At 40.8% G+C, this 26,500-nt stretch overlaps 1 protein-coding gene across 1 annotated transcript in view; it reads left to right on the forward strand.

The window, feature by feature from the left end:
- Positions 1-26,500, forward strand: part of LOC118379933 (glutamate receptor ionotropic, kainate 1) — a 162,374-nt gene that overhangs the window by 87,704 nt on the left and 48,170 nt on the right. Inside the window, exons 6-8 of the mRNA XM_052468700.1 lie at positions 1,030-1,083; positions 4,510-4,683; positions 7,345-7,488. Of these exons, the coding sequence (XP_052324660.1) occupies positions 1,030-1,083; positions 4,510-4,683; positions 7,345-7,488 (372 nt within the window). The remainder of the gene's footprint in view (positions 1-1,029; positions 1,084-4,509; positions 4,684-7,344; positions 7,489-26,500) is intronic.

Raw genomic sequence — 26,500 nt, forward strand, 5'->3', positions numbered from 1 at the left:
TCTCTTTTCCTCTCCTCTCATCTCTTTTCCTTTCCTTTCATCTCCTCTCCTCTCCTCTCCTTTCCTTTCCTTTCCTTTCCTTTCCTATCCTTTCTTCTCTTCTCCTCTCCTTTCCTATAATTTCTTCTCCTTTCCTCTCCTCTCCTTTCCTCTCCTTTCTTCTCCTCTCCTTTCCTCTCCTTTCTTCTCCTTTCCTCTCCTCTCCTTTCCTCTCCTCTCCTTTCCTATAATTTCTTCTCCTTACCTCTACCCTCCTATCCTTTCTTCTCCTTTCCTCTCCTCTCATTTCCTATAATTTCTTCTCCTTTCCTCTCCTCTTTTTTCCTCTCCTTTCTTCTCCTTTCTTCTCTTTTCCTTTCCTCTCCTCTCCTTTCCTCTGCTGTCCTCTCCTTTCCTTTCCTTTCCTTTCCTTTCCTTTCCTTTCCTTTCTTTTATTTTCTTTTCCATTCCTTTCCTTTCCTCTCCCTTCCTCTCCTTTCATCTCCTTTCCTCTTAAACACAATTCCAGTTTGGATTTTGTGGCCATACAGATTAGTCGATTTTCTATCCCCTGCAGAAATCCTACAGTATGTTCATTTCCAATGCCAAATTGAGCTTGTTTCTATTCAGACACACACATTTAAAACCAGTAGCTGTGAAACAGATTGAATGGAAACACCACACAAATGTGTACCAATTGAGACATTTATTACTCATACAGTCACCTAAATGCACAGCGTGCATACCAAACAAAATGAGCCCCTGCTAGAAACGGAGGAAGTGTGTAATTTGCAGTGGGCCCAGGGGTATGGCTATAGTTATGGATGGATGGAGTTTAAGCTAGTAAATGTGATTTGTGCTGGCTTGGGCAGAACACTAGCGGTGTGTGAGCTGAGCTCTGTCTATCTCTTCGGTCCCAAATGGAATCCTATTTGCTATATAGTATACTTCTTTTTAAACCAAAGCCCTGTGTGTCCTGGTCAAAAGTAGTGCACTATATAGGGAATAGGGTGCCCTTTGGAACTCATCCTCTCTGTCTCTCCTATACAGATCATGTCCATGGGGATGATGACTGAGTATTACCACTTCTTCTTCACTACTCTGGTAAGAACATTGTTTTATTACTTTGATTCAGGCCGTATGTCTAAACGGCACACGGTGTACTAATCGTATTCATCGTAATACATACCATTTAGAACGTACTTTTTGGTCAAAACGAATGCAGTAAGTAAAAACCTGTGTCTAGATACCCTTGTCTGGGGCGGCAGGGTAGCCTAGTGGTTAGAGTGTTGGACTAGTAACCGAAAGGTTGCAAGTTCGAATCCCCGAGCTGTCGTTCTGCCCCTGAACAGGCAGTTAACCCACTGTTCCTAGGCCGTCATTGAAAATAAGAATTTGTTCTTAACTGACTTGCCTAGTAAAATAAAGGTAAAAAAAAAAAATATATATATATATATATACCCAGAGTACTTGTCTCCTGCTACTGAAAATACCTCTGTCACGTTCGCTGTCTTCAAACTCCCTGTCATAAATGAACCAAGGCTCAGCGTGTCATGTAGTTCCACATCTTTAATAGGAGTGAAACCTTCACAAAAAAAACCCACAACATTAAGTGGGAAAAAAGGCAGCCTAAGTATGATTCCCAATCAGAGACAACGATATACAACTGCCTCTGATTGGGAACCACACTCGGACAAAAACAAAGAAATAGAAAACATAGAATGCCCACCCAAATCACACCCTGACCTCACCAAATAGAGAAATAAAACGTCTCTCTAAGGTCAGGGCGTGACAACCTCATCTAAATGTGCAATTGCATTGATTCCTGCCATTGGTTCATTTTGGTCCCCCTCAGCTGATTATCAGCTGTTGTCAAAACACGTGGGTTTCGGAAATACGATTCTCTTCTTCGATAGTGTGCAGAGAATTCTACTAGATGAAAAGCCTAAATGAGTAGGAAATACTGGCATTTAAAGCATACTACATTTGTAGAAATGTCACATACAATAAAATGTCATTTTTTCAAATAACCCAAATCCTTACAATTTAGACCTGAAGTACGGGTATCCAGACACGGGTATCCAAACACGGGTCTCTAGACATGGGTCTCTAGACACGGGTATCCAGACACGGGTATCTAGACACGGGTCTCTAGACACGGGTCTCTAGACACGGGTATCCAGACACGGGTATCTAGACACGGGTATCTAGACACGGGTATCTAGACACGGGTATCCAGACACGGGTATCTAGACACGGGTCTCTAGACACGGGTATCTAGACACGGGTATCCAGACACGGGTCTCTAGACACGGGTCTCTAGACACGGGTATCTAGACACGGGTCTCTAGACACGGGTATCCAGACACGGGTATCTAGACACGGGTATCCAGACACGGGTATCCAGACACGGGTATCCAGACACGGGTATCTAGACACGGGTATCCAGACACGGGTATCCAGACACGGGTATCTAGACACGGGTATCCAGACACGGGTCTCTAGACACGGGTATCCAGACACGGGTCTCTAGACACGGGTATCCAGACACGGGTCTCTAGACACGGGTATCCAGACACGGGTCTCTAGACACGGGTATCCAGACACGGGTATCCAGACACGGGTATCTAGACATGGGTATCCAGACACGGGTATCCAAACACGGGTATCTAGACACGGGTCTCTAGACACGGGTATCCAGACACGGGTATCCAGACACGGGTATCTAGACATGGGTATCCAGACACGGGTATCTAGACATGGGTATCCAGACACGGGTATCCAAACACGGGTATCCAGACACGGGTATCCAAACACGGGTAGGGTCTCTAGACACGGGTATCCAGACACGGGTATCCAGACACGGGTATCCAAACACGGGTATCCAGACACGGGTCTCTAGACACGGGTATCCAGACACGGGTATCCAAACACGGGTATCTAGACACGGGTATCTAGACACGGGTATCTAGACACGGGTATCCAGGCACGGGTATCTAGACACGGGTCTCTAGACATGGGTATCCAGACACGGGTATCTAGACACGGGTATCCAGGCACGGGTATCTAGACACGGGTCTCTAGACATGGGTATCCAGACACGGGTATCTAGACACGGGTATCCAGACACGGGTATCTAAACACGGGTCTCTAGACACGGGTATCTAGACACAGGTCTCCAGACACGGGTCTCTAGACACGGGTATCTAGACACGGGTATCTAGACACAGGTCTCCAGACACGGGTCTCTAGACACGGGTATCTAGACACGGGTATCTAGACACGGGTAATATTAAGACTGCTGGTGAACACAGTGTTGAGATCTAACGGAATATTAATATGTGTACTTTTCTCAAATGCCATGGTATTACATATTACATTCTTCTCCCATTGTTTGGAGTCTCTCTGAGTATATCAATTTGGTCAATTTGTTTTGAGGATTATAGGTAGGGGTGAAGGGTCAATTGTTTTGAGGATTATAGGTAGGGGTGAAAGGTCCATCATTTTGAGGATTATTGATAGTGCTGAAAGGTCAATCTTTTGAGGATTATTGATAGGGCTGAAAGGTCAATCGTTTTGAGGGTTATAGGAGTCTGGAGTTTACCCTGATCATGTTATTTAACCTTGTGCCACTGACTGACCACACAGAAAATAGCTAGTTACTAACTCCAGGTGTTTTTCCTTCTTCAGGACCTGCTTGTTACTAAACTCCAGGTGTTTCTCCTTCTTCAGGACCTGTTTGTTACTAAACTCCAGGTGTTTCTCCTTCTTCAGGACCTGTTTGTTACTAAACTCCAGGTGTTTCTCCTTCTTCAGGACCTGCTTGTTACTAAACTACAGGTGTTTCTCCTTCTTCAGGACCTGTTTGTTACTAAACTCCAGGTGTTTCTCCTTCTTCAGGACCTGTTTGTTACTAAACTCCAGGTGTTTCTCCTTCTTCAGGACCTGTTTGTTACTAAACTCCAGGTGTTTCTCCTTCTTCAGGACCTGTTTGTTACTAAACTCCAGGTGTTTCTCCTTCTTCAGGACCTGTTTGTTACTAAACTCCAGGTGTTTCTCCTTCTTCAGGACCTGTTTGTTACTAAACTCCAGGTGTTTCTCCTTCTTCAGGACCTGTTTGTTACTAAACTCCAGGTGTTTCTCCTTCTTCAGGACCTGTTTGTTACTAAACTCCAGGTGTTTCTCCTTCTTCAGGACCTGTTTGTTACTAAACTCCAGGTGTTTCTCCTTCTTCAGGACCTGTTTGTTACTAAACTCCAGGTGTTTCTCCTTCTTCAGGACCTGTTTGTTACTAAACTCCAGGTGTTTCTCCTTCTTCAGGACCTGTTTGTTACTAAACTCCAGGTGTTTCTCCTTCTTCAGGACCTGTTTGTTACTAAACTCCAGGTGTTTCTCCTTCTTCAGGACCTGTTTGTTACTAAACTCCAGGTGTTTCTCCTTCTTCAGGACCTGCCTGTTACTAAACTTCAGGTGTTTCTCCTTCTTCAGGACCTGTTTGTTACTAAACTCCAGGTGTTTCTTCCTCTTCAGGACCTATTTGCTCTGGACCTGGAGCCGTACAGGTACAGCGGTGTGAACATGACCGGGTTCCGCCTCCTCAACATAGACAACCCCCAGGTCGCCTCCGTGGTTGACAAGTGGTCCATGGAGCGCCAGCAAGCCCCGCCCAAACCAGAGACGGGCATGCTGGATGGCATGATGACGGTACGTTGGCCAAATGTTGACCAAGGTTAATGCGACCAAAATATGGAATTTTGTTGAGAAGTATTACATTTAATATGTTACCGACCGGCTTGATTCGGGCTTATGTAGCAAAATTTGAAATGGTGTTTTTTTCATTGGATTAAAGTACAGACTCAGAGCTAGAAAATGGTAGATCACACACTACAGTTGAGGAACAATTGGAAAGTAATTTTGCTTTGAAAGTTGATAAACTTGTAACCTCACTTTTGAGAAAATGCACCTTGAATGTTTTGGTACCTACTGGAGAGCTCTTCTTTGTCTACACCCATTCAACATCTTTCACACCATCTTAAGCTTTAGCCCCACCCATCTCTTTAAGGATTCACATGTGAGGCCGTGTACGAAACAACCAAAGAGTTCAAGACTAAAGGCTGGTTTATTGTACGTGTGTGTTCGTCAATTTATTCTGGAGTGCCAGAGTGTGCTCTGGGCATTGGTTAACTCAAAGCGTTGTCAGATTGTCTGTTCGTAAATTCTGAGCGTTTCGCTCTCAGAGCGTTCAGAGCGCACGCTGGACGCTCTGGCCGAGGAGTAGGATTGATCTGAGCGTTCTGACCGAACAACAACAGTCACGCACCCAAGCTAACTGGCTAACCTTGGCTAGCTTGCTAGCTACTTCCAGACACAAATGAGAGAACACCTCACTCTGAACATTTTACTCCCCCTAGCAGAGTTGGTTAGGCTGTTTTTATGTTATCCAGAGCATTGGTGACTGCAACTGTACTGTCAGCAATAATTTTATTATGCTTTTTTGCCAACGTTTACTGACACCGGTCATATTCAACGGGTGTTAAGCGTTCTTAAATTCGCCAGTTATTCTGTGCACTAGCACACTCAGACGAGAGTGCTCTGAAATCTGAGTAGATAGCCAGAGCGAATTTACCAGCTACATCTGTCAACATTTGTCGTAGTGACATCATAAACATTATTTTGAAATAGTTACTTTCATAGTGGAGTCTTTTGTTAAGACATGTAGCTAGCTAGCTAGCTAAACAATGAACCATAATCCCAACTCATAACGTTACTACCTATCTGCAGGTTGCTATTGAACCAGGTTCAATGTTAGCTAACTAACATTTTTATTTATTTATTTGTATTTTTATTTCACCTTTATTTAACCAGGTAGGCTAGTTGAGAACAAGTTCTCATTTGCAACTGCGACCTGGCCATAGCTAGCAATGCAAATACCTCTGAGATACAAATAATATTACTACATAGATCATACACGTAACGTTAGCTAGCTAGCTAACAGTACACTTTAACGTGAAATGAAAACACCTTTCTGACAAAATTAGAAACTTCTAATATCTGAAAATGTAGCTAACTAGATAATTTTACCCGTATACATGGACGGATGCTTTTCCCTCTCTGTCACGGTTGCCCTTAGTTTGAAGATGTACTGCGGTGTTTTATACAACAGTCTTCAGTGTGTTCTCTTTCCGAGTCCGTCTGCATATTTGCAATAAAACTCCAATTCAACTGATTTCGGTCCTCCAGAAAGTGGAGTACAACAATTATGCAGTTCAACTATGTGATATCTAAAAAAAAAACAAGGATTACCTACTTACCTAATTACCTAACATACTGACCAGCTCATGTTATAGACAGAAGCTACACGGCAAACCAATCCGAAATCATGTTTGTATTTTTTTATTTCACCTTTATTTAACCATCTACAGTGCCTTGCGAAAGTATTCGGCCCCCTTGAACTTTGCGACCTTTTGCCACATTTCAGGCTTCAAACATAAAGATATAAAACTGTATGTTTTTGTGAAGAATCAACAACAAGTGGGACACAATCATGAAGTGGAATGACATTTATTGGATATTTCAAACTTTTTTAACAAATCAAAAACTGAAAAATTGGGCGTGATGGCATGTGGGTACTTGCTTCTATAAACCAATGAGGAGATGGGAGAGGCAGGACTTGCAGCGTGATCTGCATCAGAAATAGAACCCTCCTGGCAACGCAGACGCTCGTTGGTGCAATAATTGAATAACATAGATTTCAAATTTTATTTTGCAATGCTCACTGCATCATGTTGTGGGTATGCTTGTAATCGTTAAGGACTGGGGAGTTTTCAGGATAAAAAAGAAACAGAATGGAGCTAAGGACAGGCAAAATCCTAGAGAAAAACCTGGTTCAGGCTGCTTTCCACCAGACTCTGGGAGATTAATTCACCTTTTAGTAGGACAATAACCTAAAACACAAATATACACTGGAGTTGCTTACCAAGACGACATTCAATGTTCCTGCATGGCCTAGTAACAGCAAAGGTGATTCTAACATATATTGATGTGAATACTTATGTAAATGAGATACTTCTGTATTTCATTTTCAATCAATAAAAAAATAAATAATCTAAAACCACATTTTCACTTTGTCATTATGGGGTATTGTATGTAGATGGGCGAGGAAACAATATATTTAATCCATTTTGAATTCAGGCTGTAGCACAACAAAATGTGGAATAAGTCAAGGGGTATGAATACTTTCTGAAGGCTCTGTAAATCAAAATCGTGCCGTGCCTGTGGTCCTCCAGGACCGGGGTTGCCTACTCCTGCCGTACACTATTGAGATCAATTAAAGCCAACTTTTTTTTTTAAACACATCTCTTCCAGACTGAGGCAGCGTTGATGTATGATGCTGTGTACATGGTGGCAGCAGCCTCCCAGCTCTCCACTCAGATCACTGTCAGCTCACTGCAGTGCCACAGACACAAACCCTGGCGCTTCGGAGCACGATTCATGAACATGTTCAAAGAGGTGAGTGAAGCAAGCCACTTTATAATGGAGTATTCCCTCTATCCCTCACTCCCTTCTCTTTCCCACCTCCCCTCATCCCTCACTCCATCCTCTTTCCCACCTCCCTCTATCCCTCACTCCCTTCTCTTTCCCACCTCCCCTCATCCCTCACTCCCTTCTCTTTCCCACCTCCCTCTATCCCTCACTCCCTTCTCTTTCCCACCTCCCCTCATCCCTCACTCCATCCTCTTTCCCACCTCCCTCTATCCCTCACTCCCTTCTCTTTCCCACCTCCCCTCATCCCTCACTCCCTTCTCTTTCCCACCTCCCCTCATCCCTCACTCCCTCCTCTTTCCCACCTCCCTCTATCCCTCACTCCCTTCTCTTTCCCACCTCCCTCTATCCCTCACTCCCTTCTCTTTCCCACCTCCCCTCATCCCTCACTCCATCCTCTTTCCCACCTCCCCTCATCCCTCACTCCCTCCTCTCACACACCTCCCCTAATCCCTCACTCCCTCCTCTCACACACCTCCCCTAATCCCTCACTCCCTGTGTTTACCCATCTCCCCTCATCCCTCACTCCCTCCTCTTTCCCACCTCCCCTCATCCCTCACTCCCTCCTCTTACCCACCTCCCCCATTCCTCACTCCTTCCTCTTTCCCACCTCCCCTCATCCCTCACTCCCTCCTCTTTCCCACCTCCCTCATCACTCACTCCCTTCTCTTACCCATCTCCCCTCATCCCTCACTCCCTTCTCTTTCCCACCTCTCCTCAACCCTCACTCCTTCCTCTTTCCCACCTCCCCTCATCCCTCACTCCCTCCTCTTTCCCACCTCCCTCATCACTCACTCCCCTTTCTTACCCATCTCCCCTCATCCCTCACTCCCTTCTCTTACCCATCTCCCCTCATCCCTCACTCCCTTCTCTTACCCACCTCCCCCATTCCTTACTCCCTTCTCTTACCCATCTCCCCTCATCCCTCACTCCCTTCTCTTTCCCACCTCCCCTCATCCCTCACTCCCTCCTCTTTCCCACCTCCCTCATCACTCACTCCCCTTTCTTACCCATCTCCCCTCATCCCTCACTCCCTTCTCTTACCCATCTCCCCTCATCCCTCACTCCCTTCTCTTACCCACCTCCCCCATTCCTTACTCCCTCCTCTTTCCCGCCTCACTTGATCATTCCCTCTGTTCTTTCATCCCCTTATGTCAGCAGCATACCACTCTGCATCCCACTGCTGGCTTGGGGGGGTTGGTCCTGGTTGATCTCTGGATGGGAGACCAGATGCTGCTGGGGATGGTGTTGGAAGTCCAGTAGGGGGCACTCTTTCCTCTGGTCTAAGGCAATCCCAGGGCAGTGATTGGGGACATTGTCCTGCATTTACATTTAAGTCATTTAGCAGACGTGCCATGGCACTTTTCACAAGAGTACGGCTGTTAACCCTAGTGCCGTGGCTAAATTCCCAACCTGGCCCCATTCCACCATGGCCCCCTAAGCATCCTCCTAATTGGCATATATGAACTCTCCACCTGATAGCTGATGAGTGGTGAGCGTTCTGGCACAAAATGGTTGGACATTGGTGGTGGATGAGGTGAGTTTAACCCCTCTACTATGTAAAAGTCCCTCAGTCGGTAGAAAAGTGCTTTATATAAATCCAATCAATTATTTTCCCTGCTCACTTGATCCTTCAATCTATTTGTTCTCACCTCCCTTCATGCCTCTTTCCTTTCACACTCCTTCATCCATTCTTTCACATCTCACTGCCTTCATCTTATTTAATCACTGGCGGTCTATAGAGAATGGAGTTAAGACCAGATCCTACCAAAGGTGTGGAGTGTGTATGTGTGTCATTAAGTTCTTAATTGTTTTTCACAAGGGAGGAAATCATGCCTTGCATGTGTTTGACAATGACTGAAGAGGTGTCACCTGTCAGTAGTACACTACATGGAGGTGTGTAGAGCGGTAATATCGGTTCAAATGTTTACGTGGTGTAAATTCAAGCGAAACCTGAAGTCAGTATTAAATGAATCACTCGTTACTATCAGTTAACTGGAGGGGTTACAACAAACACTGCACACACAGTACAAGTCGGGCAGAAGCCCCCCCAGGGTGATGCCTTCAGTTCTCTTATGTACAGCTACACAGACAAGTTATATAGGCATGATTTACATTATTCATTATTAACGTTGATTTCTGCATGTGACTGACCGATAGCTCACGAGGCTTCTTCTCTCAAAGCTGAGACCTTGAAACTGAGATACTAATTTTAGTTCCCAGAGCAATGTTCTGGGCGTACTGCCAAATTGCTTATACAGTGATTGTGAGAATTCCTCCCATGTACAATCAATCAGTCACTCGAATGAAACCAACCAAGTTGTTCGTTAGAAAATTACCATTATGCTAATATATGATCTGTGTACGATCTGATGCGCACAAACATAAGATTTACATTACATCTATTATACTGTATTTACCTCAAATGCGACCTGTAATAAGACTAAGCAACAAGCCTATTACATGTTTTATCTGACTACATATACAGTTCCTTGTTGGAAGTTTACATACACTTAGGTTGGAGTCATTAAAACTAGTTTACATACACTTAGGTTGGAGTCATTAAAACTAGTTTACATACACTTAGGTTGGAGTCATTAAAACTAGTTTACATACACTTAGGTTGGAGTCATTAAAACTAGTTTACATACACTTAGGTTGGGAGTCATTAAAACTAGTTTACATACACTTAGGTTGGAGTCATTAAAACTAGTTTACATACACTTAGGTTGGGAGTCATTAAAACTAGTTTACATACACTTAGGTTGGAGTCATTAAAACTAGTTTACATACACTTAGGTTGGGAGTCATTAAAACTAGTTTACATACACTTAGGTTGGAGTCATTAAAACTAGTTTACATACACTTAGGTTGGGAGTCATTAAAACTAGTTTACATACACTTAGGTTGGAGTCATTAAAACTAGTTTACATACACTTAGGTTGGAGTCATTAAAACTAGTTTACATACACTTAGGTTGGGAGTCATTAAAACTAGTTTACATACACTTAGGTTGGAGTCATTAAAACTAGTTTACATACACTTAGGTTGGAGTCATTAAAACTAGTTTACATACACTTAGGTTGGGAGTCATTAAAACTAGTTTACATACACTTAGGTTGGGAGTCATTAAAACTAGTTTACATACACTTAGGTTGGAGTCATTAAAACTAGTTTACATACACTTAGGTTGGAGTCATTAAAACTAGTTTACATCCACTTAGGTTGGAGTCATTAAAACTAGTTTACATACACTTAGGTTGGAGTCATTAAAACTAGTTTACATACACTTAGGTTAGGAGTCATTAAAACTAGTTTACATCCACTTAGGTTGGAGTCATTAAAACTAGTTTACATACACTTAGGTTGGAGTCATTAAAACTAGTTTACATACACTTAGGTTGGAGTCATTAAAACTAGTTTACATACACTTAGGTTGGAGTCATTAAAACTAGTTTACATACACTTAGGTTGGAGTCATTAAAACTAGTTTACATACACTGAGGTTGGAGTCATTAACACTAGTTTACATACACTTAGGTTGGGAGTCATTAAAACTAGTTTACATACACTTAGGTTGGGAGTCATTAAAACTAGTTTACATACACTTAGGTTGGAGTCATTAAAACTAGTTTACATACACTTAGGTTGGAGTCATTAAAACTAGTTTACATACACTGAGGTTGGAGTCATTAACACTAGTTTACATACACTTAGGTTGGAGTCATTAAAACTCGTTTACATACACTTAGGTTGGAGTCATTAAAACTAGTTTACATCCACTTAGGTTGGAGTCATTAAAACTAGTTTAGATACACTTAGGTTGGAGTCATTAAAACTAGTTTACATCCACTTAGGTTGGAGTCATTAAAACTAGTTTACATACACTTAGGTTGGGAGTCATTAACTAGTTTACATACACTTAGGTTAGGAGTCATTAAAACTCGTTTACATACACTTAGCTTGGGAGTCATTAAAACTAGTTTCCATACACTTAGGTTGGAGTCATTAAAACTAGTTTACATACACTTAGGTTGGAGTCATTAAAACTAGTTTACATCCACTTAGGTTGGAGTCATTAAAACTAGTTTACATACACTTAGGTTGGAGTCATTAAAACTAGTTTAGATACACTTAGGTTGGAGTCATTAAAACTAGTTTACATACACTTAGGTTAGGAGTCATTAAAACTAGTTTACATACACTTAGGTTGGAGTCATTAAAACTAGTTTACATACACTTAAAACTAGGTTGGAGTCATTAAAACTAGTTTACATACACTTAGGTTGGAGTCATTAAAACTAGTTTAGATACACTTAGGTTGGAGTCATTAAAACTAGTTTACATACACTTAGGTTGGAGTCATTAAAACTAGTTTACATACACTTAGGTTGGAGTCATTAAAACTAGTTTACATACACTTAGGTTGGAGTCATTAAAACTAGTTTACATACACTTAGGTTGGAGTCATTAAAACTAGTTTAGATACACTTAGGTTGGAGTCATTAAAACTAGTTTACATACACTTAGGTTGGAGTCATTAAAACTAGTTTACATACACTTAGGTTGGAGTCATTAAAACTAGTTTACATACACTTAGGTTGGAGTCATTAAAACTAGTTTACATACACTTAGGTTGGAGTCATTAAAACTAGTTTACATACACTTAGGTTGGAGTCATTAAAACTAGTTTACATACACTTAGGTTGGAGTCATTAAAACTAGTTTACATACACTTAGGTTGGAGTCATTAAAACTAGTTTACATACACTTAGGTTGGAGTCATTAAAACTAGTTTACATACACTTAGGTTGGAGTCATTAAAACTAGTTTACATACACTTAGGTTGGAGTCATTAAAACTAGTTTACATACACTTAGGTTGGAGTCATTAAAACTAGTTTACATACACTTAGGTTGGGAGTCATTAAAACTAGTTTACATACACTTAGGTTGGAGTCATTAAAACTAGTTTACATACACTTAGGTTAGTCATTAAAACTAGTTTTTACACTTAGGTTGGAGTCATTAAAACTAGTTTACATACACTTAGGTTGGAGTCATTAAAACTAGTTTACATACACTTAGGTTGGAGTCATTAAAACTAGTTTACATACACTTAGGTTGGAGTCATTAAAACTAGTTTACATACACTTAGGTTGGAGTCATTAAAACTAGTTTACATACACTTAGGTTGGAGTCTTTAAAACTCTGTACATGACACACGTAATTCTTTCCAACAATTGTTTCCAGACCGATCATTTCACTTATAATTCACTGTGTCACAATTCCAGTGGGTCAGAAGTTAACATACACTAAGTTGATTGTGCCTTTAAACAGCTTGGAAAATTCCAGAAAATGATGTCATGGCTTTAGAAGCTTCTGATATGCTAATTGACATCATTTGAGTCAATTGGAGGTGTACCTGTGGATGTATTTCAAGGCCTACCTTCAAACTCAGTGCCTCTTTGCTTGACATCATGGGAAAATCAAAAAGAAATCAGCCCAAAGAAAATTGTAGACCCCCACAAGTCTGGTTCATCCTTGCTAGCAATTTCCAAACGCCTGAAGATACCACATTCATCTGTACAAACAATAGTATGCAGGTATAAACACCATGGGACCACGCAGTCGTCATACCCCTCAGGAAGGAGACACATTCTGTCTCCTGGAGATGAACGTACTTTGGTGTGAAAAGTGCAAATCAAATCCAGAACAACAGCAAAGGACCTTGTGAAGATGCTGGAGGAAATAGCTACAAAAGTATCTATATCCACAGTAAAACGAGTCCTATATCGACTCGAGTCCCCTCGAAGCCTACCATTGACTATGTACAGAGATGAGCTATAGGTGTATCTACCGTAGGAGTCCCCTCGAAGCCTACCATTGACTATGTACAGAGATGAGCTATAGGTGTATCTACCGTAGGAGTTCCCTTCTGGTAGTTGATTCTAAGATTTGTATTTGATCAGACAGGAAGACAGACAGACAGACAGACAGACGGACGGACGGACGACATTCAAACTCCCTCTTTTGAAATGGGAAAATCGCCCAAAGAAAATTGTAGACCCCCACAAGTCTGGTTCATGACGGACGGACAGGAAGACAGACAGGAAGACAGACAGGAAGACAGACAGGAAGACAGACAGGAAGACAGACAGGAAGACAGACAGGAAGACAGACAGGAAGACGAACGGACAGAGGGAGGGAGAGAGGTAGGGAGAGAGGTAGGGAGAGGTAGGTAGAGGAGAGAGAGAGAGAGAGAGAGAGAGAGAGAGAGAGACAGAGAGAGAGACAGAGAGAGAGACAGAGAGAGAGACAGAGAGAGAGAGACAGAGAGAGAGAGACAGAGAGAGAGAGACAGAGAGAGAGAGACAGAGAGAGAGAGAAAAATTAGGAGGGAGTATAGGACAGAGAAGACAGGAGAATTTCACCAGATAGGGCAGACTGACCCTAGCCCCCTGGCTTATAGACTATTGCAGCATATGCTCAAACGGGGGGGAGGGGGCCCGTCGGATGATACCCCCTGACAGGGCCAACCAGGTAGGATATACTAACTTCACCCACTTTGCCAAAGCACAGCCCCCACACCACTTGAGGGATATCAGCAGACCACCAAAGTACTACCCTGAAACAAGGCTATGTATAGCCCACAAAGATTTCCTCCGCCGCACAAGCCCGAGTGGGCGCAAAACTGGACAGGAAGGTCACCTCAGTGACTCGACCCACTCAAGTCAAGTATAGCGGAAAAAATCCTGGCACGACGTGATGCACCACTCCTAGGGACGGCATGGAGGAGCATTTGCAAGCCAGTGTCTAAGCCCACGTAATATGGTCAGAGGCAGAGATTCCCAGTGGAGAGGGGAACCAGCCAGATAAATACATGGCCAGAGTGGGTAGCAGAAGAGTCTAATCTAGAAGTGACAAAAGCATGGATGAGTTTTTCTGCATCATTTTTGGACAAAAAAAAAATTCAGATTTTTTGCAATATTACGGAGATGTATAAAAGCTGCCCTTGAAGTATTCTTGATAGGTTCGTTAAAAGAGAGATCAGGGTCCAGAGTAACGCCGGGGTCCTTAACAGTTTTTTTTGAGACGACTGTACAACCATCAAGATTAAGTGTCAGATCAAACAGCAGATCTCTTTGTTTCTTGGGACCTAGAACTAACATATGTTTTTTTTTCCAAAATTAAGAGTCAAATGTTTGCCGCCATCCACTTCCTTATGTCTGAAACACAGGCTTCCAGGGAGGGCAATTTTGGGGCTTCACCGTGTTTCATCGAAATATACAGCTGTGTGTCATCCGCATAGCATTGAAAGTTGACATTGTGTTTCTGAATGACATCACCAAGAAGTAGAATATATAGTAAAAACAATAGTGGTCCTAAAACGGAACCTTGAGGAACTCCAAAACTTAAAATGGATTAGTCAGACGACAAATCATTCACAGAGACAAACTGAAATCTTTCTGACAGGTAAGATCTAAACTAGGCAAGAAGTTGTCCGTGTAAACTAGGCAAGAAGTTGTCCGTGTAAACTAGGCAAAAAGTTGTCCATGTAGACCAATTAGGGTTTCCAATCTCTCCAAAGTAATGTGGTGATCGATGGTGTCAAAGGCGGCACTAAGGTCTAGGAGGACAGATGCAGAGCCTTGGTCTGATGCCATTAAAAGGTAATTTACCACCTTCACCAGTGCAGTCTCAAGACTGATGGGGTCTGAAACCGGACTGGAGCATTTCGTATGCATTATTTGTCTTCAGGAAGGCAGTGAGTTGCCGTGCAACAGCATTTTCTAAAATGTTTGTAGAGGAATGGGAGATTCGATATAGGCCGATAGTTTAAAAAAATAAAAAATCTGGGTCAAGGTTCGGCTTTTTCAGGATAGGCTTTATTACTGCCACTTTTAGTGAGTTTAGTACAGATCCGGAGGATAGGGAGACGTTTATTATGTTCAACATAGGAGGGCCAAGCACAGGAAGCAGCTCTTTCAGTAGTTTAGTTGGAATAGGATCTAGTAGGCAGCTGGAAGGTTTAGAGGCCATGAATGTGTCAAGAGATACAGGATTTAAAAAACTTGAGTGTCTCATTGGAGAGGCCTCTTTTAACTCAGTATTCTTCAGGCTTTAGCCATGTTTCAGTCAGGCCAATAACATCAAGGTTAAGATCCATGATTAGTTTATTGACTGTGACTGCCTTGGAAGTGAGGGATCTAACATTAAGTCCTATTTTGAGTTGTGAGGTATTATCACAGTCTCTTTAAAAAATGACAGGGATTGAGGAGGTCTTTATCTTAGTGAGATTACTCAGGAGAACACCGCCATGTTTAGATTTTCCCAACCTAGATCGAGGCACAGACATTGTCTCAATGGGGTTAGCTGAGCTGACTACACTGACTGTGCTATTGGCAGACTCCACTAAGCTGGCAGGCTGGCAAACAGCCTGCTGCCTGACCTGCACGCTATCACATTGTGGAGTTAGACCGGGCTCTACATTGATAGATAAGATGAGAGCACCCCTCCAGATAGGATGGAGTCCGTCACTCCCCAAGCAGGCCAGGCTTGGTCATGTTTGTGGGTGAGTCCCAGAAAGAGGGACAATTATATACAAATTCTATCTTATGGGAGGGGCAGAAAACAGTTTTCAAGACTGCTGTAGAGCTGGTAGCCAATCAGTCTGTCCGTTTGTATGTGTGATCCTTGAGATCAGAGTTTTAAGAGTTATGTTTTAATGACCCTGATCCTGTTAACAGAAGAAAATGCTGGTATGTGCAGGTGGATTCTGAATATAACAACCATTAATTTTTTATATCTCAGTCTCCCACTTGCCTGTTAATGTCAGACATCTATTTCCAAAAATAGACATGATTAAAATATGGGCCAAAATGACAAAATGCAGACGTGATGGATTCATCAGAAACTTGACTAAAGAAAATCTCTGTCAAATTACTAGATTTCTATTGATGGGTACATGGTTTTTTAGAACGGATCGGATGAGAAAAGGAGGAGGGGTTGCAATTTATGTGAAATCCGAGTTTAACACCTCTGAAATTCACCTCTGAAATTCTCTTTTGAATTGCTTGCGTTTAAAGTGAACATATATAAGGACTCCCACATCACTGTAGTCGGCTGCTACAGACCGCTCTCGGCTTCTACAGACCGCTTTCGGCTTCTACAGACCGCCCTCGGCTGCTACAGACCGCCCTCGGCTTCTACAGACCGCCCTCGGGTTGCTGCAAACCGCCCACGGCTGACCGCCCTCGGGTTGCTGCAAACCGCCCACCTGCCCCGCCCTCGGGTTGCTGCAGACCGCCCTCGGATTGCTACAGTGCGCTCTCTGAAGCGCACCAAACAAACAAATACTATTGGACATTATGCTAACGAATACCCCTCACAAATACATATCGACTGGGATATTCTGTAATGATGTCAGTGATCACTGTGCAAAAGCTTGTGATAGAAATACAAAAAATGACCAAAACCAAACCCCGTTATATTTTTAAAAGACATTTTAGACAGTTTGATGAACAAGCGTTCTTACATGATCTGTACCATAAAATAAACAGAATCTGATTCCCGATGTTGACACTGCCTGGGACTATTTTTATGTGAAATGTGTGTCCATTTGTGATAAGCCCCTGTGAAGAAATGTACAATCAGTGGAAGGAACAATGCCTGGTTTTCAGATAACTTGGCAGAATGAATTAGAAACAGAAATATCTATTGGGCTCAAGCTAGACATACAAATGCTCCTGTTGACTGGGCCTCCTTCAGAGCGCTAAGAAACAAATGCACAGAGTTGATCAGGAAGTCCCAATCAGATGACTATTTAAATGCAGTCACAGAGAACCTAAACACCAAGTTCTGGAAGCTAATCAAATCAGTGTCAGGATCTAATGTATCCTCTGACCTTCCTGAACATTTAATAATGGGTTCTAATGAAGTGAAGGATAAAGCACATATTGTCAGATTTTTTTAACAAGCACTTAATATCTGTTGGTTCAGTTGTTGATAATGGTGGGGTCCAGGCCTCTAATGTCAGCTCTGTTACAGTTAACTATGATATAGGCCCTCATGTCAACCATTTTAACTTTGAGCCTGTTTCTTATACTGAGGTCTATAAAGAACTAAAGGCTACAGACACTAAAACGTCTGCAGGTCCAGACAACCTGGACCCCCTACCTCTTACAGATAGCAGCTGGTATTATCACAGAACCTGTGGCTCACATTTTCAACTTGAGTCTCTTGACCAATTATATACCCAGCATTTGAAAATCAGCTTATGTCCTCCCACTGCTAAAGGGTGGAGATCCCTCAGATGCTAAGAACTATCGACCTATCTCTAAACTCCCTATCCTGGCCAAAGTCTATGAATCCCTAGTGAACTCACAGTTAAAACACTTCCTAATTGAAAAGAATGTACTGAGCGAGGTTCAGTCTGGCTTTAGATCGGGGCACAGCACCACAACTGCAGCTATGGCAGTAATAAATTACATCATTAATGCACTTGATTAAAAAGGCAACATTGTGCTACTCTGTTTGTGGATTTATCAAATGCCTTTGATTCAGTTAACCATGAATTGTTGCTAGCTAGACTCAGTAACATTGGTCTCAACGAAGGGGCAGTAAATTGGTTTAGGAACTAATCTTTCTGACAGAACACAATGTGTTATATACTGACAATCACAAGTCTAGTTGTCTAGAGATTAATAAAGGTGTGCCCCAGGGTTCCATTTTAGCTCCTGTGTTGTTCTCAATGATTTGGGAAATGGGATGCAACCAGCAAAGTTCCATCTATATGCAGATGATACAGTTCTATATTCATGTGCTCCTTCTCTGGTTCAGGCTGTTGAAGAGCTGCAGACTGCTTTTCAGTCACTGCAGGCCTCCCTTTATGGTCTCAAACTGGTCTTGGATGTAGAAACAACTAAGTTCCATGACCTTTTACCAGAGCTAGAGAACTTTAGCATTGTCACATCTGGTGGCTTATCCATTGGACAAGTGTCATCCTACAAATACCAAGGTATGAGGTTGGATGACAAGTTGTCCTTTAAAGATCATGTGGATAATCTTGTGACAAAGCTTCAATTGAAATTGGGTTTTTATTTTCATAATAAGGCTTGCTTCCTGCTTATGACTAAAAAGAAGCTTGTTCAGAGCATTTTTCTCTCTGTAATTGATTATGGTAACTTGTTGTATATGCACGTAGCCTCCTCTGTCTAACAGAGACTCTGTTTATCATACAGCCTCCTCTGTCTAACAGAGACTGTTTATCATGCAGCCTCCTCTGTCTGACAGAGACTGGACTCTGTTTATCATGCAGCCTCCTCTGTCTAACAGAGACTGGACTCTGTTTATCATGCAGCCTCCTCTGTCTGACAGAGACTGGACTCTGTTTATCATGCAGCCTCCTCTGTCTGACAGAGACTGGACTCTGTTTATCATGCAGCCTCCTTTGTCTAACAGAGACTGGACTCTGTTTATCATGCAGCCTCCTCTGTCTGACAGAGACTGGACTCTGTTTATAATGCAGCCTCCTCTGTCTGACAGAGACTGGACTCTGTTTATCATGCAGCCTCCTTTGTCTAACAGAGACTGGACTCTGTTTATCATGCAGCCTCCTCTGTCTGACAGAGACTGGACTCTGTTTATCATGCAGCCTCCTCTGTCTTACAGAGACTGGACTCTGTTTATCATGCAGCCTCCTCTGTCTTACAGAGACTGGACTCTGTTTATCATGCAGCCTCCTCTGTCTGACAGAGACTGGACTCTGTTTATCATGCAGCCTCCTCTGTCTGACAGAGACTGGACTCTGTTTATCATGCAGCCTCCTCTGTCTAACAGAGACTCTGTTTATCATGCAGCCTCCTCTGTCTGACAGAGACTGGACTCTGTTTATCATGCAGCCTGCTCTGTCTTACAGAGACTCTGTTTATCATGCAGCCTCCTCTGTCTGACAGAGACTGGACTCTGTTTACCATGCAGCCTCCTCTGTCTGACAGAGACTCTGTTTATCATGCAGCCTCCTCTGTCTAACAGAGACTGGACTCTGTTTATCATGCAGCCTCCTCTGTCTGACAGAGACTCTGTTTATCATACAGCCTCCTCTGTCTGACAGAGACTCTGTTTATCATACAGCCTCCTCTGTCTAACAGAGACTCTGTTTATCATATGCAGCCTCCTCTGTCTGACAGAGACTCTGTTTATCATGCAGCCTCCTCTGTCTGACAGAGACTCTGTTTATCATGCAGCCTCCTCTGTCTGACAGAGACTCTGTTTATCATGCATCCTTGAGCTTTATTACCAAGTCACTCCTTCTGGGTAAACTCCCTCTTTACCTCTGTAGTCTGGTCTCCTTCACCACCAGCAGGTAAACTCCCTCTTTACCTCTGTAGTCTGGTCTCCTTCACCACCAGCAGGTAAACTCCCTCTTTACCTCTGTAGTCTGGTCTCCTTCACCACCAGCAGGTAAACTCCCTCTTTACCTCTGAAGTCTGGTCTCCTTCACCACCAGCAGGTAAACTCCCTCTTTACCTCTGTAGTCTGGTCTCCTTCACCACCAGCAGGTAAACTCCCTCTTTACCTCTGAAGTCTGGTCTCCTTCACCACCAGCAGGTAAACTCCCTCTTTACCTCTGAAGTCTGGTCTCCTTCACCACCAGCAGGTAAACTCCCTCTTTACCTCTGAAGTCTGGTCTCCTTCACCACCAGCAGGTAAACTCCCTCTTTACCTCTGTAGTCTGGTCTCCTTCACCACCAGCAGGTAAACTCCCTCTTTACCTCTGTAGTCTGGTCTCCTTCACCACCAGCAGGTAAACTCCCTCTTTACCTCTGTAGTCTGGTCTCCTTCACCACCAGCAGGTAAACTCCCTCTGAAGTCTGGTCTCCTTCACCACCAGCAGTTACATGGTCTGCTAGGCGGTTGCTACTGAAAGTCCCCAGGACATTCACAGCATTAGGCATATGGAATAGTCTACAATCCATGCTTCATCTAGATATTTTAGTGCCCCTGAATGAATTAAACATTTTGATGGGAATGTTTTTTTTAAAGGCTGGATCATATTGTATTGTTGTATGTTTTAAAGATGTATTGTATTGTAGTATGTTTTAATGATGTATTGTATTGTTGTATGTTTTAATGATATGTTGTATGTTTTAATGATGTGATGTATTGTAGTATGTTTTAATGATGTGATGTATTGTAGTATGTTTTAATGATGTATTGTTGTATGTTTTAATGATGTATTGTTGTATGTTTTAATGATGTATTGTAGTGTTGTATGTTTTAATGACTGTATTTACCTCTGTTGTCTGTTTTAATGATGTGATGTATTGTTGTATGTTTAATGATGTCCCTATTGTTGTATGTTTTAATGATGTGATGTATTGTTGTATGTTTTAATGATGTATTGTAGTATGTTTTAATGATGTATTGTTGTATGTTTTAATGATGTATTGTAGTGTTGTATGTTTTAATGATGTATTGTAAGTATGTTTTAATGATGTATTGTTGTATGTTTTAATGATGTATTGTAGTGTTGTATGTTTTAATGATGTGATGTATTGTAGTATGTTTTAATGATGTGATGTATTGTAGTATGTTTTAATGATGTATTGTATTGTTGTATGTTTTAATGATATGTTGTATGTTTTAATGATGTGATGTATTGTAGTGTAGTATGTTTTAATGATGTGATGTATTGTTGTATGTTTTAATGATGTATTGTAGTATGTTTTAATGATGTATTGTATTGTTGTATGTTTTAATGATATGTTGTATGTTTTAATGATGTAGTGTTGTATGTTTTAATGATGTGATGTATTGTAGTGTAGTATGTTTTAATGATGTGATGTATTGTAGTATGTTTTAATGATGTATTGTTGTATGTTTTAATGATGTATTGTAGTGTTGTATGTTTTAATGATGTATTGTAGTGTTGTATGTTTTAATGATGTGATGTATTGTTGTATGTTTTAATGATGTATTGTTGTATGTTTTAATGATGTATTGTATTGTTGTATGTTTTAATGATGTGATGTATTGTTGTATGTTTTAATGATGTATTGTAGTATGTTTTAATGATGTATTGTTGTATGTTTTAATGATGTATTGTAGTGTTGTATGTTTTAATGATGTATTGTATTGTAGTATGTTTTAATGATGTATTGTTGTATGTTTTAATGATGTATTGTAGTGTTGTATGTTTTAATGATGTATTGTATTGTAGTATGTTTTAATGATGTATTGTTGTATGTTTTAATGATGTATTGTAGTGTTGTATGTTTTAATGATGTATTGTATTGTATATGTTTTAATGATGTATTGTATTGTAGTTTTTAATGATGTATTGTATTGTAGTATGTTTTAATGATGTATTGTATTGTTGTATGTTTTAATGATATGTTGTATGTTTTAATGATGTGATGTATTGTAGTGTTTTTTTAATGATGTATGTATTGTTGTATGTTTTAATGATGTATTGTAGTATGTTTTAATGATGTATTGTATTGTTGTATGTTTTAATGATGTTTTAATGATGTTGTTGTATGTTTTAATGATGTATTGTAGTGTTGTATGTTTTAATGATGTGATGTATTGTAGTATGTTTTAATGATGTATTGTTGTATGTTTTAATGATGTATTGTTGTATGTTTTAATGATGTATTGTAGTGTTGTATGTTTTAATGATGTATTGTAGTGTTGTATGTTTTAATGATATGTATTGTATGTTTTAATGATGTATTGTTGTATGTTTTAATGATGTATTGTATTGTTGTATGTTTTAATGATGTGATTATTGTTGTATGTTTTAATGATGTATTGTAGTATGTTTTAATGATGTATTGTTGTATGTTTTAATGATGTATTGTAGTGTTGTATGTTTTAATGATGTATTGTATTGTAGTATGTTTTAATGATGTATTGTTGTATGTTTTAATGATGTATTGTAGTGTTGTATGTTTTAATGATGTATTGTATTGTAGTATGTTTTAATGATGTATTGTTGTATGTTTTAATGATGTATTGTAGTGTTGTATGTTTTAATGATGTATTGTATTGTAGTATGTTTTAATGATGTATTGTATTGTTGTATGTTTTAATGATGTATTGTTGTATGTTTTAATGATGTATTGTATTGTTGTATGTTTTAATGATGTATTGTATTGTAGTATGTTTTAATGATGTATTGTTGTATGTTTTAATGATGTATTGTAGTGTTGTATGTTTTAATGATGTATTGTATTGTTGTATGTTTTAATGATGTATTGTATTGTTGTATGTTTTAATGATGTATTGTATTGTTGTATCTTTTAATGATGTATTGTTGTATGTTTTAATGATGTATTGTTGTATGTTTTAATGATTACATTTACATTTACATTTAAGTCATTTAGCATTTACATTACATTTACATTTAAGTCATTTAGCAGACGCTCTTATCCAGAGCGACTTACAAATTTGGTGCACCTTATGACATCCAGTAGAATAGTCACTTTACAATAGTGCATCTAAATCTTAAAGGGGGGGGGGAGGATTACTTATCCTATCCTAGGTATTCCTTAAAGAGGTGGGGTTTCAGGTGTCTCCGGAAGGTGGTGATTGACTCCGCTGTCCTGGCGTCGTGAGGGAGTTTGTTCCACCATTGGGGGGCCAGAGCAGCGAACAGTTTTGACTGGGCTGAGCGGGAACTGTACTTCCTCAGTTGTAGGGAGGCGAGCAGGCCAGAGGCGGATGAACGCAGTGCCCTTGTTTGGGTGTAGGGCCTGATCAGAGCCTGGAGGTACTGAGGTGCCGTTCCCCTCACAGCTCCGTAGGCAAGCACCATGGTCTTGTAGCGGATGCGAGCTTCAACTGGAAGCAAGTGGAGAGAGCGGAGGAGCGGGGTGACGTGAGAGAACTTGGGAAGGTTGAACACCAGACGGGCTGCGGCGTTCTGGATGAGTTGTAGGGGTTTAATGGCACAGGCAGGGAGCCCAGCCAACAGCGAGTTGCAGTAATCCAGACGGGAGATGACAAGTGCCTGGATTAGGACCTGCGCCGCTTCCTGTGTGAGGCAGGGTCGTACTCTGCGGATGTTGTAGAGCATGAACCTACAGGAACAGGCCACCGCCTTGATGTTAGTTGAGAACGACAGGGTGTTGTCCAGGATCACGCCAAGGTTCTTAGCGCTCTGGGAGGAGGACACAATGGAGTTGTCAACCGTGATGGCGAGATCATGGAACGGGCAGTCCTTCCCCGGGAGGAAGAGCAGCTCCATCTTACCGAGGTTCAGCTTGAGGTGGTGATCCGTCATCCACACTGATATGTCTGCCAGACATGCAGAGATGCGATTCGCCACCTGGTCATCAGAAGGGGGAAAGGAGAAGATTAATTGTGTGTCGTCTGCATAGCAATAATAGGAGAGACCATGTGAGGTTATGACAGAGCCAAGTGACTTGGTGTATAGCGAGAATAGGAGAGAGCCTAGAACAGAGCCCTGGGGACACCAGTGGTGAGAGCGCGTGGTGAGGAGACAGATTCTCGCCACGCCACCTAGTAGGAGCGACCTGTCAGGTAGGACGCAATCCAAGCGTGGGCCGCGCCGGAGATGCCCAACTCGGAGAGGGTGGAGAGGAGGATCTGATGGTTCACAGTATCGAAGGCAGCCGATAGGTCTAGAAGGATGAGAGCAGAGGAGAGAGAGTTAGCTTTAGCAGTGCGGAGCGCCTCCGTGATACAGAGAAGAGCAGTCTCAGTTGAATGACTAGTCTTGAAACCTGACTGATTTGGATCAAGAAGGTCATTCAGAGAGAGATAGTGGGAGAGCTGGCCAAGGACGGCACGTTCAAGAGTTTTGGAGAGAAAAGAAAGAAGGGATGCTGGTCTGTAGTTGTTGACATCGGAGGGATCGAGTGTAGGTTTTTTCAGAAGGGGTGCAACTCTCGCTCTCTTGAAGACGGAAGGGACGTAGCCAGCGGTCAGGGATGAGTTGATGAGCGAGGTGAGGTAAGGGAGAAGGTCTCCGGAAATGGTCTGGAGAAGAGAGGAGGGGATAGGGTCAAGCGGGCAGGTTGTTGGGCGGCCGGCCGTCACAAGACGCGAGATTTCATCTGGAGAGAGAGAGGAGAAAGAGGTCAGAGCACAGGGTAGGGCAGTGTGAGCAGAACCAGCGGTGTCGTTTGACTTAGCAAACGAGGATCGGATGTTGTCGACCTTCTTTTCAAAATGGTTGACGAAGTCATCTGCAGAGAGGGAGGAGGGGGGGGAGGGGGAGGAGGATTCAGGAGGGAGGAGAAGGTGGCAAAGAGCTTCCTAGGGTTAGAGACAGATGCTTGGAATTTAGAGTGGTAGAAAGTGGCTTTAGCAGCAGAGACAGAGGAGGAAAATGTAGAGAGGGAGTGAAAGGATGCCAGGTCCGCAGGGAGGCGAGTTTTCCTCCATTTCCGCTCGGCTGCCCGGAGCCCTGTTTTAATGATGTAGTGTTGTATGTTTTAATGATGTAGTGTTGTATGTTTTAATGATGTATTGTAGTATGTTTTAATGATGTAGTGTATTGTAGTATGTTTTAATGATGTGATGTATTGTAGTATGTTTTAATGATGTATTGTATTGTTGTATGTTTTAATGATGTATTGTATTGTAGTATGTTTTAATGATGTATTGTATTGTTGTATGTTTTAATGATGTAGTGTATTGTAGTATGTTTTAATGATGTATTGTATTGTAGTATGTTTTAATGATGTATTGTAGTATGTTTTAATGATGTATTGTAGTGTTGTATGTTTTAATGATGTAGTGTTGTATGTTTTAATGATATGATGTATTGTTGTATGTTTTAATGATGTGATGTATTGTTGTATGTTTTAATGATGTATTGTTGTATGTTTCAATGATGTATTGTATTGTTGTATGTTTTAATGATGTATTGTATTGTTGTATGTTTTAATGATGTGATGTATTGTTGTATGTTTTAATGATGTATTGTTGTATGTTTTAATGATGTATTGTAGTATGTTTTAATGATGTATTGTATTGTTGTATGTTTTAATGATGTGATGTATTGTTGTATGTTTTAATGATGTGATGTATTGTTGTGTTGTATATTTTAATGATGTATTGTTGTATGTTTTAATGATGTGATGTATTGTTGTATGTTTTAATGATGTGATGTATTGTAGTGTTGTATATTTTAATGATGTATTGTAGTATGTTTTAATGATGTATTGTATTCTTGTATGTTTTAATGATGTATTGTTGTATGTTTTAATGATGTATTGTTGTATGTTTTAATGATGTATTGTAGTGTAGTATGTTTTAATGATGTGATGTATTGTATTGTTGTATGTTTTAATGATGTGATGTATTGTTGTATGTTTTAATGATGTATTGTTGTATGTTTTAATGATGTATTGTTGAATGTTTTAATGATGTATTGTATTGTTGTATGTTTTAATGATGTATTGTAGTATGTTTTAATGATGTATTGTAGTTTTAATGATGTATGTTTTAATGATGTATTGTTGTATGTTTTAATGATGTATTGTATTGTTGTATGTTTTAATGATGTATTGTATTGTTGTATGTTTTAATGATGTATTGTTGTATCTTTTAATGATGTATTCTTGTATGTTTTAATGATGTGATGTATTGTAGTATGTTTTAATGATGTATTGTTGTATGTTTTAATGATGTATTGTTGTATGTTTTAATGATGTATTGTAGTATGTTTTAATGATGTATTGTATTGTTGTATGTTTTAATGATGTATTGTAGTGTTGTATGTTTTAATGATGTGATGTATTGTAGTATGTTTTAATGATGTATTGTATTGTTGTATGTTTTAATGATGTATTGTTGTATGTTTTAATGATGTATTGTATTGTTGTATGTTTTAATGATGTATTGTTGTATGTTTTAATGATGTATTGTTGTATGTTTTAATGATGTATTGTATTGTTGTATGTTTTAATGATGTGATGTATTGTTGTATGTTTTAATGATGT

The sequence above is a fragment of the Oncorhynchus keta genome, chromosome 18, assembly GCF_023373465.1.
Source record: "Oncorhynchus keta strain PuntledgeMale-10-30-2019 chromosome 18, Oket_V2, whole genome shotgun sequence".
NCBI lineage: Eukaryota > Metazoa > Chordata > Actinopteri > Salmoniformes > Salmonidae > Oncorhynchus > Oncorhynchus keta.